Genomic DNA, 14,578 nt, shown 5'->3' on the forward strand with positions numbered 1-14,578 from the left:
TAAGACCCCAGTGACCCTGGCATCTGTAGCCACAGTGCCTCTCAGGGTGCAGGTCCTCTGAGCAGCACAGACTGGACCTGTGAGCCGGCACCAGCCTTGCCAGGCCGCCCTACTCACCAAGCAGCTGAGGACCAATCCATGCTGAGAAGCCGAACCTTCTAGGGGCTTCCACCCCCCACCCCCACCCTCATTGCAGCCCTTTGCACCTGCCAGCCACTACCAGGCGAAGGGATCTGGGGGTCAAGGCTGTGGGCTCTGGCAGGCAGCCCAGGCCGGTGGAGCCAGACACGATGTGTTGGGGAAGCTGGTGGGCAGGGTCCCTGCTCCGCTGCTGCCCTGGAGTATCGGAGAGATGACCCTCCACTGGATAAGCCAGGCTTCATCTTCCCACCCCAACAATGGACACCCAGACCGCTGCCCTGAGACCTCAGAGGCTGGATGGGTGGAGGCAGGTTTGGGGGAAGCCTGCACTGAGACATGGGGACAGAGGGACCCAGGATGGATGGCCTTGGCCCAGCTTGGATGACCTCTCTGTGCCACCCAAAGGTCTCCTTGATCCAAAGATCTTGGTCTCTGGGTCCTAGGAGACAAGAAAACATGGCAGGTGTTCCTCTCGGCTGTCCAGCCTGGAGCTGTCAGACCTTCTCCTGTCCCGCTGCTTCCCCTGGTGCCTCAGCAGACACTGCAGCCCCAGGCCGGTGCAGAGGAGCAAGGGCCTGGTGGGGCAAAGCTGTGCAGCCACATTTGTGTCTCGGCCGAAAGGACAGTTGGGGGTGCGAGGGTGGTGGCCGTGGGGGTCCTTCTGGGGACCAGGGCAGCAGGTGCTCTCAGCACGGCCAAGGCCATGTAGGTCTCACCATGGTTGGCGACGGAGCCCGGGAGAAGGGGCTCCCGTGCATGTTCCCAGGAGGCAAACTGCAGGTGAGTGACCCTGAAGCCATTGGCGTTTTTTAAGGACCTCTTTTGCCAAGGGAGCCCTGGGGTGGTACTAACAGCCAACGTTCTCAGCTGCTAAGCAAAAGGCCAGAGTCAGCACCCACAGGTGCCGGGGTGATAGGCCGGGTGGCCCCCTCCCCAGCAGCCGGTCATCGACAGCACATCAAGAACACAGCTCTCCTGTGACACACATGGGGTCACCAGGAGTCGGATTCAGCCCCACACCAGCTGGCTCCTCTACCAAACACGCTACTTCCGACCCTGTAAGGCAAGAGTATATGAAGCCTGTCATTTCATACCCATAGAGAGACCGCCATGCGGTCCACTTGTGAAGAGGGGACTTTGCCTAGGTGTGGGCCTTCAGTGCAGAGGCCCATGGGGGGAGAGGGTCTCCCAGCTTCACTCCAGGAACCCGTGTTCTGCAGGGCCTCTCTGGAGGAGAGCAGGGTGCCTAGGTAACCCTAATGTTAGCCAGCCTGGGGCGCATGCACCGGAAGTCTGAGAAAGGACGTGGATGTGCGTGAGGTGAGAGGGATGAGACCTCTGCCCTGGACACCTGGGCCTCTCCTGAAAGGAGCAAGAGAACATTTCCCTGCAAACTGGGACGCTGAGGAACGGGCATGGAGGTCAGAGGGGTGAGGGACAGCCCAGAGGGGCCCTTGGCAGCTGCTGTCCGGACATGTGTGGCAGCAGCAGGGCAGGCAGAGCGACAAGCTCAGTTGGGCCACCTGTGGCAGTGGCTGGTGCCATGGAGCGTGCACTAAGCGAGTTAAGGCCGGATCAGCCCACTGGTGAATACCCTGCCCCCATGGGATGGAACGGAGGGAGCTGGAGGTGCACGACACAGGCAAAAACCCTCCTCCTCCGGAGCGTCGTTTCCAGTTGGGAGAGAGACAAGAAACGAGATAAGCAGAAGAGGCGGCCCCGAGAGGTCAAGTGTGTGTGTATGTGTATGTGTGTGCACGCGCCGAGGAAGGAAAGGGAAGCTGGAGGTGGGGGGCCTCGTTAGGAGGCCAAGAAGGGCCTCTGAGCCGCTCTGGGAGAAATACCCGAGGGCAGGGAGCGTCCCCAGGAAACTCACTGGAGAAAGCGGACTCCGGATGGACAGGGTGCAGCCAGTGCACAGGTCTCGAGGCTGGAGACTGGGGCTGGAGCAGAGCTAGAGCCAGGGAAGTCAAGAGGAGGTCATGGGGCCACAGTGATCATGCATTGGGCCGCTACCTCGAGGTCAGTGGTTCAAAACCACCAGCCAGTCCTCGGGAGAAAGATGAGGCTCTACTCCCGTAAAGAATTACAGTCTCACAGGGGCAGTTCCGCCTTGTCCCATAGGGTGGCTTTGAGCCAGCATCCGCTTGATGGCAGTGAGTTTTTGTTTCTCTAGAACATGAGAATAGTCTTGGTTTATACTCTGCCCTTTGGTGGGGTGTTGGGCTAGGGAATGGACCATGATGGGGTTGAAGGGGTGACCTTGGGCCCTTTCCAGGTAGTTCAGGACTCAGCATCTGTTTGGGGTGAGGAAGCCTTCTCTCAGGGCGCTCAGGGTTGGTGTGGGGAGGACGGTTTGTGTAGGTCTGTCTGTGTGGCAGGAGGTGTTGGGCTGTGATTCTCACTCTTCTGGACCATTGGCTGGGTGCACTAGGTAAACTTTGGCGGCCCTGAGGTTTATGGGCCTCTTGAAGGGCCCAGCTGGGGGAATTTTCCATTCAGCAGTCCTGCTTTACCACACGTGTAGCTCTCCACCCAGGCACAGTGACAGGCCTGGCCCCTGGCTGGCTGGGTCGTGGGGAGGGGCAAGAAGCCTGGGGCCGGGGCTGCCTGTCCCTGCCCCCCCTACCCCCCTCCTACCACTGACTGCCTCCTGGCAGATAAGGCCTCTCCAGGCTTGGCTTCTCACCCAACCCCTCCCCCGTGCCCCAGGTGTCTCCCCAGAGTGTCATTAGCCCTCCCTGGGCAGGAAGTGTTGATGAGGAAGGACAGAACCCTGAGCTATGAGCTGTCAGTGGCCCAGAGCATGGAGGGGGTGGGGGCAGGGAAGCAGGAGATGAGGTCAGAGGCCACCCAAGCCACAAGGTCAGCGGTTCAAACACAGCAAGCCACCCTGTGGGAGAAATATGAGGCTCTCTCCTTGGTAACGATGTGCATCCCTGGGTTTTCCTTCAGGATCTACTCAGTGGCAGTGGGGTTGGCTTGGGTTCAGAGCAGAGAGAGCATTCTGCTTTACGCTTGGAGCCCAGAGAGGCTCAGAGGCTGGGGCAAGAACGGACTCCTCCCAGTCTTGTGTTTGGGGTCCTGCCCAGCAGCCCGCGATGGACCTGAGGGACACTTTGGGTCACAGTGAGCCCCAAAGATGCTCCATAGCCAGGCCCCTGCCAGAGGCCCTAGGGACAGTGGCCCTGCTGAGCCTGGGAAGGCAGGGCCAGCACGATGGGCTCCTGTCCCCCTCTGGGGACAGGCACTCCATCCCTGCCCAGGGCCCAGAGCACTGCTACACCTTCCGCCTTCTCCCAGTTGCCAGCCAGCAGCCAGCCGCCGAGGCCTCATTAGGTGACCGTGTCTCCAGCTGTGCCGCTGCAGTGTGCTAGAAGGTGGGTTGACATCATAGCCTGTCCCGGGTCCCTGGGGGCCAGCCAAGGGCCAAGAGGAAGAGCAGGCTCTCATGGGAGTGGCCCCCCACTCTGCCCCATTCTCTGCCTGGCTCCCTGAGGAACAAGAAGACTCAGCACCCCTGGGCCCATACCTCACTGGGGGCAGCTGCCATGGACCTGCTGCTCTTCTGCCCAGTCACAGGGTCTCCGCTGGGGACAGGCAACATCAGAACTGAGGCCCAGCTGGCACCCAGCCAAAGTCATCCTGCTCACCGGGGTGGGGGTGGGGGTGGGGGCTAGAGGACGAAGGTGCAGCTGAGGAAACCCAGGGGACCCCTCCACCCCAAGTATCTCCCCCGGCTGCCACCCCAGGGCCTGCTGGCACCAGCCCCGGCCAGTGCTCTCGGATTTCTGGCGGCCTTGGCGGGCATCCTGGGTTGTCTGGAGGGTTCCGGCTGTGGCATCCAGCCACTGTGGGAGCAGCGACTAGCATGAGGGTTGGGCTTGCTCTGCTGTGCCTTACTGCTTCCTCCTTCCTCAGGGCCAGGTGGAGGTCGCAGAAGCGCCCCCACCCGCCGATCTCACGTGGGTCCTTGTACCAACCTGCCCCAATAGGCAGGAGGCAAAGGCGCTCTTGCCAGCCCCCCTTCCCCAGCCTCCTGTCTGTCAGCTCACTGAGCGAAGTGGAGAGGGAGTGTCAGTCACACCGTCCAGGTTCTGGCCACTGCCTCTCCGCGCCTCTCTTTCTCTCCCCACAGCACAACACCGCCAGCAGCTCCGCCATGGACAGGTGGTTCCCAGGTGAGTACCCCGGGCAGGCACTGCCCCTCCCTGCCTTCTCAGGATCTGAGGTGGGGTCCATCCCCTCACCGAGCAGGAATGGGATGGGCAGGATTTCCAGGCAAGGGTATCATAGATTGGAGTCGTGTGTGTGTGTGTGTGTGTGTGTGTGTGTGTGTGTGTGTGCAGAGCATCTCTGAGGCTGCAGGGAGGAAGCAACCAAGGTACAGCCTCCTTAACGCTCTGTGTGTCTACCCCTCCCCACCTCTCTGCGAGAACCCCGAGGCCAGACTGCTAGGGTCTGGTCTGGGTGCCCCCAGCTCCTAGCTGCCTGACCTCAGATGCGTGATCTAAGTTCTCTCTGCCTCGGTTTCTGCATTTATTCAGTGGGAATGATAAAGATGCTATACTGGCTAGAGTTGTTCTGGGGTGGAAGGATTCTTATCACGTGCTTGAAGTAGTGTCTTACACTTAAAGAGTTTAAAAATGGAGCTGCCAATGTGCTTTTCCTGTTTCTCCTTTTCCTGTCTATCTGTCTATCTATCTATCTATCTATCTATCTATCTATCTATCTATCTATCTATCTATCTATCTATCTATCTACTTATCCTTGAGCCAAGTCATTTATCTAACTTTCCACCTGTTTTTATAGCCCTCGTCCTTTGAGAAAAGCTAGAAAGTGGCTTACCACAATCGGCAATGTACACACAAGCAACAATATTGTTGTTAGGCTCGGTTGAGTTCTCTCTGCCTCATCGGGACGCCTTGTACAACTGAACAGAAATATCGCCGCCGTCCTGTGTTTAAGCGGTTTGCTGCGTCTGCTCTCTCCACTTCTTCACCTTCGCCAAACGCAAGGCGCTTTTCCAGGGCCTGGCTCCTCCTGTAACATGTCCAAAGTAAGGTGAGACCCGGTCTCGCCGTCCGCACTCGTAAGGCACCTCCTGGCTGCTGCTCCTCTGAGACAGATTTGTCTGTCCTTCTGGCAGCCCGTAGTCCTCCTGCTTCTCTGAGACACCAAGGCGAGGGAGGACAGAGGCTGCAAGGACGTGCTCTCCTGTGTGGGGAGCTGCAGTGGTTGGTTGTCGCGGGAGTCCTGAGGACCTGGACGTTCTAGCTCGGGCCTTGCCACTGTCAGTCTCAGGCAAGTCCCTTCCCCCCCTGCCCTACTACTTTTTCCCTGCCTGCCCAGCAAGGACCACAGCAGTGCCCCGCTACTTCCAGGAGCTGTTTGGGGAAGCAAGCGCTCAGCCTTTCTTTCTTTATCTGTGAAATGGAATGAGCCCGGGCCCAGTGAGACGTGCGGGCACAGCTGACCCTCCAGAGAGAGCCTGGCCGCTGGTAACCCCTTGCTGAGGCTAACGCCCGACTCCTGCCATCCAGTGCGTTCTGACTCACCGCGGCCCTCTGAGACCGATAGGGCCGCCGCTGTGGGTTCGGAGACTGCCGGTCTGTAGAGGAGTGGAGAGTCACATCTTTCTCTCGAGGAGCGGCTGGTGGCTTTACTGCTGCCCTTGAAGTTAGGAGCCCAGTGCATCTCCTGTGATAGATGCAGGAATCCATAAGCCCTTGTCGCTGAAAGCAGAAGAAAGCTGAGCTGCTGGGGAGGGCCTTGGCCGCCTGGCTCTCATCTCCCCTCCAGGGCACTGGCCCCAAGAGCTACATCAGAACAAAAGGCTATTTCTCCAACAAGCCCCCTCCCCAACTCCCACAGAGACACACGCAGCAATAATAATGACTTCAACTAATTGTTCTCAATGCGTTCTGTGAGCCAGGCCCTCATGGTGTGCCCTTTCCGCAAATAACCTCGTTCCCTCCTCACCCTCCCCAGTGGCTGTTCGGATGCCCGTTTCACAGGAGAGGAAGCAGAGCCACACAGAGGCTAAGTAACCGGAGTCAGGCCATGTGACCCACGAGTGGAAGGCCCAGGGTGTGAATCCAAGGGCCGGGTCCCTGCCACTGCTTGATGGGGGCTTGGAAGGACTCTGTGGGCATAGACCATTGGCCTTGGCCTTTGGGTGACTGCTGGGCATTAGCTTCAGTGGAGGCCAATTCAGTGGGCCACAGCTCCCTGGGGTCCCCTAGCACCTTCCAGCATTGGGCACAGCGTCCCTGCGGTAAAGGAAGCTGCCGAACCTGTTCCTCGAAGCTAGGGCCCTAGGGGTCGTCCTCCAGTCCCCCTCCGTCTGTGTGACCTTTGTGCCTGAGATGGCTCGCCTCTTCCACGGGAACAATGAGTTAGGGACGCATTCCCATTCCCAGAGTGCTTTGTCACCCAAGAAAGCATGGCATTCTGCAGATGGCTAAGACCCGGTCCCTTCCTTTGGGAGCACCAGACCCCAGGGAAAGCCGCCAGGAAGGAACTCAGAGCAGGGCCTACTTGGCAGCCGGAGCCACTGGTCAGGGATGACCGGAGCCTTTCCGGCAGAGGTGTGAGCCGGCCGATGAGCACAGAAGATAAGAGACGGTGTTCCGGGGTAAGCAACCGACTGAGGTGTGAACCTGTGGGGTGTGCCAGGGGTCCGTGAGTGATGTCAGGGACCTAACTTCAGTGCTGTGCACACCCGGCTTCAGGAGATGAGCAGCTGATAGAGCCTGGGGCCTGGGTCCCAGGTGGGTGGAGCTGAAAATGTTGGAATTTTCACAAGGCTCTTCGGCTGCCTTGCTCCTTGGCTGGTGGAAGAAAGCTACTGTGGCCTGCCCATCCCCGCTTTTCTCTCTGGAAATTTCCTTTGGGAGGGTTTGGAAAGTGCATCGGCTCCTCCACCCCCCCACCCCACCCCCCCACCCCCCGTCATGCTGAGCTGGGAAGCCCTCCATCCAGGGAGCTTTTCTTGTGACCAGGGTAAATATTACCTGGCACTGTGAATGTTTAATGCCCCGTCTCACCCCAGCCACCCCGGCCAGCCACTCCCTGGGAGCAGAGGCAGCAGGAGGAAGCTGGCAGAGAAGAGGCAGCTGGGGAGATGGCAGGGTTGTCCTCTGAGATTGGTGAGTGTGGGTGCCTTTGTGTGAGGCAGGGGATTGCTCCTGCATGACTCCCACTCCCCAAGGATTCAGCCAACTCCCCTAGCACCCCTGTCTTCCACAGACCCAGCTGCCTATCTAGAAAATTTGCATTTTAAAGTAAGACTTTGCCTTAAATACAAAGAGGTGCTGCTTGGATGGTAGGACTTCTGTCACCAGGCAGAAGCTGGCTCTGGGGACAATGGCTCTGCTGGGCTGTCTGAGCTTTGAGCAGGAGGTAGACGGGCCAGCAAGGGAGGAGGCCCCCTCCCCTCCAGTTCAGGATGCACTCCCAGGGGCATTCTGGGATTCTGGGAGGGGTGAGACTGAACCATCGGCTGAGGGCAGTGGGTCTGGATTGATCTAGAAAACTTGAGGCAAAGTTCATCAAATGAGTCAAGAGGAGGTGGTCAAGGAGAGGAAGGGGCCTGGTGTGGTGAGGGGACTCTAGCTTGAGTCCAGCCACGGTGCTGGCATTACCACCCACACCCCACACCCCTGCCTGCACCCCCAACCCCCACCTGCACCCCCTACCCTTGCCTGCAACTTTGGACTAGAGCAGAGCGCAATCTGGGGAGGCCGTCTTGACGGGCTCTGCATGGAAGCAGGGGCCTAGGCCCCCCACCTGCTTGGTCTCTGGCCTTCCCCCAGCAACCTGAGGCCCACCAGGACCAGACGCTGGCCCTCTACGGGGGAGCCCCCACCCCTGTCGTGGGTCAGGGGTGCAGCAGGGACTGGGCACAGTTCAACAGAGCCTGCAAGTTGCAGCCTTGCACATTCTTTGGGCCTCCACACGTCTGCCAAGAAGGGGCTTGAGTGGCACAGCAGTGGGGCAGCCCTCCGTCATGCGGATGAGCTGTGCCCTCCAGCTGCCCAAGGGCAAAGGCACTTGGTGGACAGGCTGGGGCAGAGCAGCGGCACCAGATGGGTGCCCAGTGGCTCGCCAGCAGGGAGGGAAAGCTAGAAGAGGCAGAGGGCAGAACCAAGAGACTGTGCCTTGAAATGCCTCTCCCTTGCTGCCAGCTGAGAAGCAGCACAGCAACTGGGTGAGCGCCCAAGTCCTTAGGCCCCCTCACCCAGTTCTGCTGCTTACTAGCTGCGTAATGGCGGGAGAGGTGCTTACCCTCTCTGGACCTGTTTCCTCGTGGGTTCTACTCTCTCAGCCATCGGGCCAGTGGGTTTGCGAGACAGTGACTGTTGACGGGAGTAGAAAGTCCGGTCTTTCTCTCACGGAGCTGCTGTTGGTTTTGAACTGCCGACCATGTGAATCAAAGCCTAGTGCATAACCACTACACCACCAGGGTTATATTGGACTAATGATAATATTGCCTTACAGGGTTGGGATGTTGGTTAAATGAACCACGATTGCATAACGCCTTTAGCCTGGCACTGAACACTGTCCTCACAAACGGCCAAACTCACTGCATCAGGCCGATGCCGGCTCACAGCGAGCCTACAAGACAGGGTAGAACTGCCCCTGTGGGGTTCTGAGACTGTCACTCTTTAAGGACGCAGAAAGCCTCGTCTGTCTCCTAAGCAGGAGCGGGTGGTTTCAAACTGCTGACCTTGCAGTTAGAAGCCCAACACATAACCACTATGCCACCAGGGCTCCCTTCGCACTACAGTAATGTCTGCTAAGTAAGTCTGCTTCCTCCCGAGCAGGGCAGCAGAGGAACACGGAAGGGATCCAGTGACCTGGGTTCGAGACCCAGTTCTGCCTCCAGTTTCCTATGGCGCCTTGGACAAGTCTCCAAACTGGGCCGCCATTTCCTCGCCCCATTCCACCTGAGTCTACGAGTCTTTTTCATTCATTCCACACACGCTCGCTCGGCACCTGTTGATTAGTTCAAGGGGGAGGTTGCTGGCGAATCTAAGTGGAAACCCACCTAGGCCTTGCCTTACTTGGGTTTAAAGCAAGAAGCCCCTCCCAGGCTGCCCACAGCCCCACGGGAAGCACATGACGACTTCTTGAGAAGCCAGCGGCCGTGAGCCTGGGCGCTGCTGGAAGGGGAGACCCAGGCCACTCTGGCTGACCTTCTCCCCCCCCCCCCCCACGGCTCCCTTCTCAGGTGGCAGCTCCAAGGGGGACGAGGACCCATTCCACTACGGTAAGCTTGGGAACCCCATGCTCCCCGTGCACTCCCCGCCCCCCTTGCCTGACTCGGAAGCTCCCAGTGAAGGGCAGGATGGGTGAAGGCAGGGGTCTGCAGGGAGGGCACCAGGAGAGATGACACTTCTTCTGCCTCTCTTCCCAAGACTACGAGACGGTCCGAAAGGGAGGCCTGATCTTCGCTGGGCTGGCCTTCGTCGTGGGGCTCATCATCATCCTCAGTAAGATGGCCCACCTCCGGGTGAAAGGGGGTCTGGGTGAGGGGCATAGCTCTTTTCTTTCTTTCTTTCCTTTTCAATCATTTGATTAGGGGCTCTTACAACTCTTGTTACAATCCATTTATCAATTATATCCGACATATTGGTACAAATATTGCCATTGTTCTTTCCTAGATATTTACTTTCCACTGAGCCTTGGGATCAGCTCCTCCTTTTTTCCCTCCCTCCCCCCACCAACCCTCTTGTCCCCTTGATAGATAGTAGATGGTTATTATTTTCAAATCTCACACGGACTGCTGTCTCCCTTCCCCTCTGGTTTCTGCTGTTCTTCCCCCTGGATGGGGTGGGGTATGTACCATTACCCCACTATCATGACCCCAGTGCTGCTTCCCACACTGGACTAGACGGGAGCATGTAATAGGTATAGGTAGGAGATAAAACTCGTGATACATGGAACCCAGGAACAGAATTGGGAATAGCGACACCAAAAGGGTAGGGGGAAGGGGGCAAGGTCGGGAGGGAGGGCATACCGATCGGATCGAGTGATCGCAGTGAATGGCACACATCTCTTTTCAAAGCCACTAGGCACGAAAGAAGAGAACGTTCTTGGGGCACCAAGTGAGGCTCCCTCTTTTCTGCTGGACTCAGGGCAAGTGACCCAGCTGGGTGAGCCAGTGTAAACAAAGGCCAGGCAAGGGGGCAAGGTCCGCCCCAGCTGGGGCTGTTCTAGGCTTTAGTTACACCTTAGACCCTTGACTCTGTCAGCTGCATGGAGGGGTGGCCACTACTGGACCATTTTACAGATGAATAAACTGAGACCCACCTTGAGCATGCAACCCAAACAGAAAGACCAAACTGGAGACTCTCAAGTCAGCTCCAGCTCACACGGGGCTTTCAGTGACCGGCCTTCCGAAGTTCATCTCCAGGGACCTTCTTCCAAAGTGCCTGTGGATGGACTCGAACTCCGGTCTCTCGGCTAGCACCAGCCAAGAAAGTATTTCAAGAGGGATCAGGTGTCCCAGAGTCTCAGGACGGTGGTCTTGGGGGACAATTGGCATGGCACAGCCCACACAGTCTTCCACATCCTACTCTGACGAGATGCTGTCAGGTGCCCTTCAGTCAGTTCTGACCCATAGCGCCCCCCTGTGGTCCTGCGCCATCCACTCAAGTGTTCTTATGTTCCAGCCCACTGTTGCATCCCGAGTCAATCCATGGTGTCCAGCGTGCTGCCCCCTCTACTGTACCAAGCACGATGTCCTTCTGCAGGGACTGGTGTCTCCCGACAACATGTAATGGGAATGATATTCTATAGTTTCTAATGGCATTGTTCCATAATTTGAGCACTCTTTGGAGTGGGTAGAAATATGAGTCTCTTCCAGTCAGTTGGCCAGTAACTAGCTGTCTTCCAAGTTCCCAGGCACGGCGCTTCTAGTGCTTGTCAGCTTGTTGAAATATTCCAGTTGGCGTTCCATCAGTTCCTGGAGCCGTGTTTTTGGCTAAGCTTTCAGTGCGGTTTGGCCTTCTTCCTTCAGCACCATTGGTTCTTGCTTGCACACTGCCTCTTGACATGGTCGAAGGTCAACTAGTTCTTTTGGGCACAGTGACTCTGTCGTCTTCATCTTCTTTTGATGCTCCTTGCATCCTTCAATATTTTGCCCAGAGAATCTTTCAATATTGAAGCTCAAGGCTTGACTTTTTCCGTAAACTCTGTCAGATTAAGGTAGGGTGCCTGTGTTCGTCCTTTCAGCTTTCTAACTCCAGGACTCTGGTGAGTCAGGCGAGGGAGCTCACGAGCAGCTAGCTCAGGTGCAATGATGGGCCTCTCCCCGCCGGGAGGAACGACAAGGGGAGGAGCTTGAAAACACGTGGCCCAGGGGACCATGTGAAATTCCGCCTCCAAGACCCCAAGACCCTAAAAACTAGATGGTGCCTGGTTTCCGCTACCAACTGTTCTGAAAGAGGTCAGGTTAGATGATAGCATGGGAGGAGAAGAATGTGGAACAGAATGCAGAATTATTGGGGGGAAAAGGGTGGGGAGTGCGTGGACCAACTTGCTAGTCGGATTAACAAAAAGGGACCAGGCTAACTAGTCGGATGGAAGCCTGGAGACCATGGTCCTCAGTCCCCCGTCAGGACTGGGACTGAATCCAGTGCTGTGGCTTAATCCTCAGCCCAACCCTAACAAAGGACAACATCACACAAGTCCACGCACCTTAGGGTCGTCAGCCATGCGAGATCCAAAGGTCAGATGGGCATGGGAAGAAGGAGGAATGGAAGCAGGAAACACAGGGAGGCAGTGGGATACGCGGTGTTACAACTGTGGACTGCACACCGTGAGCTGCTACATGTGTGCATGACTTGCAGCATGGAAAACCGATGGGCTCTGTAAGCTTTCGCCCAAGTCACAATATAAGGTTTTCTAAAAATAAAACAAGGATCTGGTGTGGACATGGAATGATCTGGGGAAGAGAGGGGACCGTGTATGCCCCACCCTGCCCCCATCAGACACAGCAGGCACCTAATAACTGCATAGGGACTTATTTCAGTAGATCTGGAAGAATATTATGCAGGACCACAACCCGGTATGTGGTGGGGAGGGATCTGTGGGGGGGGGGGGGGGGTAAGTTATACAGCAAACACGACTCCCTGGGGGTACAAATGGCCAACAGACATGACTGCTAATGCAGAGGCGGGGGAACCCCTCCCACGGTGCGTCAGAAGCAAGGCCTGGTGATCTCCCTTTAGAAACCAGCCATGGGGCACCTCAGGGCACACGTAGGGCAGCACACACATGGTTCCGCTCCGACACTGCACATCACAGTGGCATCCAGGTGCTTTGGTCTGTGCACACGGCCGTCTCCCTGACTGGGCTGTAGGGTCCATGGCTGAGCACACCATGACCAGCATGGGAGTTGGGGGGCTGGGCAGAGGACTCGGCTCTGCACCTACCTGCCACCCTTCCCAGAATCCTCAGCAAGCACTTAATGAGCAGCTGCTGGCCATGTGACAGGCCCTGTGCTGGGCATCTCAGGGGCCCAGGCTCAGCCACTGTCATTGTCAGTGTGCTGCCACCGGCTCTGAGATGCCCCAGCCTTCCCTGTGTGAAGAGAAGCACCCTCAAACAGGGGGCCCGGGGCGAGATGAGAGGGTCCGAGTCTCCCTGGGCAGAGAGGGACAGGTCACCAGACTCCTTTTCTCTCTTCAAGGCAAAAGATTCCGTTGCGGGGGCCAGAGGAAGCGACGGTGAGTGCCTGCCTCTTAGAGAGGCTATGGGGGTGGGGAAGGAGGGGGAAGGCCCCTGGAGGCCTTAGGGACACCCCCACCCCACCCCACCCCCGGACTTACCACCTCTACTCCCCCACCCACCAGGCAAGGCAATGAAGACGACCTGTGACTCAGGTAAGTTGGGGGGCGGGGTTGGGCGAGGGAGACATAAGGGGCCTGAATGAAAGTAGCCTCCTGGGAGGGGGGGCAGGGCCACCCCTCCAGCAGCAGGGCCATTTGTCATGTGCTTTTAAATGATTGTGTGTGACGAAGGGGGCTGCAGAGGTATGAGACAAGGAGAGGAACCAAAGAGCCCCTCCCTCTGAGCCCCTCTCAGCCTCCTTTCTCTTCTGTTCTCAAGGTCAGCTCTGCCCACAGAGGCTGGCTGGGAAGCCAAGGATGCCCCCAGCCTGCAGGAAGTGCTCCCTGGGCCAGGGCCCTTGGGCTGGCGACGGTACCAGGTTCCATGGGACCCTGGGGCGGCCACCACCTCCGGCCCAGTCATCCCTATGCTGATAATAAAGCCCTTACAGCCTGTCTCCTGTCTCTTCCTCTGAGAACATCCAGGACCCGCTTCTCCCAATGGGTGTTCAGACAGCCTGGCACCGTGTGTTTGAATGAATCGCCCAGGCACCCATTAGCCTCTGGTCTAGACGCACAAAGTCCTGTGGGTTTCTCCTGACACTCTGGACTGACCAGAGCCTAAACACAGGAAGCCGGTGAAAAAGAGGAGGGCCCTCCCTCGATGAGACAGGTGGACACTGTGGCTGCAACTGTGTGGAGGGCCCTGGGCCGGGCGGCGTCTCATTCTAAGTGGTACAGGGCAGTGATGACTCAGACCCGACCCTAGGGAACCAGGCACCAACAACCAAGGACGGGGCACTCAGCCTGGCTCCCGAGCACCAGGCTGGGAAGTGGGGTCTGAAGAGCTCACAGGTTCCAGGCACCTACCACAGGAGGCTGTGGACAGGCTACACTGCTGCCCCTTCCCCAAGTGCACCGCTTCACACAGTGGGTGGGTCGGGGGCCCATGGCGGAGGCCACTCGGCCAGGACTCCCTCCACCTCCAGACTCTGGCACGGTACCCAAACCACCGACCCCACTGCCGTCCAGTCAGTGCGGACTCATGGGGGCCCTCTGCATTTCAGAGAGCGTAACTCTTCACGGGGAGTGGAAAGCCCAACTTTCTCCCACAGAGCTGCTGGTGGTTTTGAACTGCTGACCATGCGGACCACAGCTCGCACACAGCTGCCTTACGAGCTGCACTGCGAGACAGTACATCTTTGCGGGAAGACACCTCGACTTTCTTCCTTAGAACCGTTGACCTGGTAGCCAACAGCCCAATGCCTATCTCACAGTGCCACCTGGCTCCCTGGGCATAGTACAGATCACCCCCTTTTCACTCTTGGGATCAGGGGACCCCAGTGAACCCACGCTCACTTGTCACATATGTGGGTGCTGCCTAGTCCTAGGTTTGGCTAGTCCTAGGTTTGGGCCATGGAGTGGACCATAGGAGTGAGGCGAGTATTGGGGCTCCTTCGAGTCCCAGTGGGCAGGGACCCTTGCAGAGAAACCTCAGCCCGAGATGGGGTTAGGCGGCCCCTCTTACAGGTACCCGGCTTCCCAGAGCAGGTGGCCGCAGTCCCGGCTGCCTCCTCCCACAAGGAGAATTCTACTTT

General features: G+C 57.8%; 1 protein-coding gene across 2 annotated transcripts; it reads left to right on the forward strand.

The window, feature by feature from the left end:
* The first annotated feature begins 868 nt into the window (after window positions 1-868).
* On the forward strand, window positions 869-13,436 carry FXYD2 (FXYD domain containing ion transport regulator 2). 2 transcript variants are annotated; one of them, XM_045283554.1, is made up of 7 exons: window positions 869-921; window positions 4,280-4,322; window positions 9,377-9,415; window positions 9,564-9,638; window positions 12,842-12,878; window positions 13,005-13,034; window positions 13,261-13,436. In XM_045283554.1, the coding sequence occupies exons 1-6, from the start codon at window positions 898-900 to the stop codon at window positions 13,027-13,029; spliced, it is 243 nt and encodes an 80-aa protein (XP_045139489.1). In that variant the 5' UTR covers window positions 869-897; the 3' UTR covers window positions 13,030-13,034; window positions 13,261-13,436. The 2 variants fall into 2 exon arrangements, with proteins under 2 accessions (XP_045139489.1, XP_045139490.1); XM_045283555.1 differs by lacking the exons at window positions 869-921; window positions 4,280-4,322 and adding an exon at window positions 7,196-7,292.
* Window positions 13,437-14,578: the final 1,142 nt, after the last annotated feature.

This window comes from Echinops telfairi, unplaced genomic scaffold, assembly GCF_000313985.2.
Source record: "Echinops telfairi isolate 266 unplaced genomic scaffold, ASM31398v2 ScPeMD7_7463;HRSCAF=8501, whole genome shotgun sequence".
Taxonomy (NCBI): domain Eukaryota; kingdom Metazoa; phylum Chordata; class Mammalia; order Afrosoricida; family Tenrecidae; genus Echinops; species Echinops telfairi.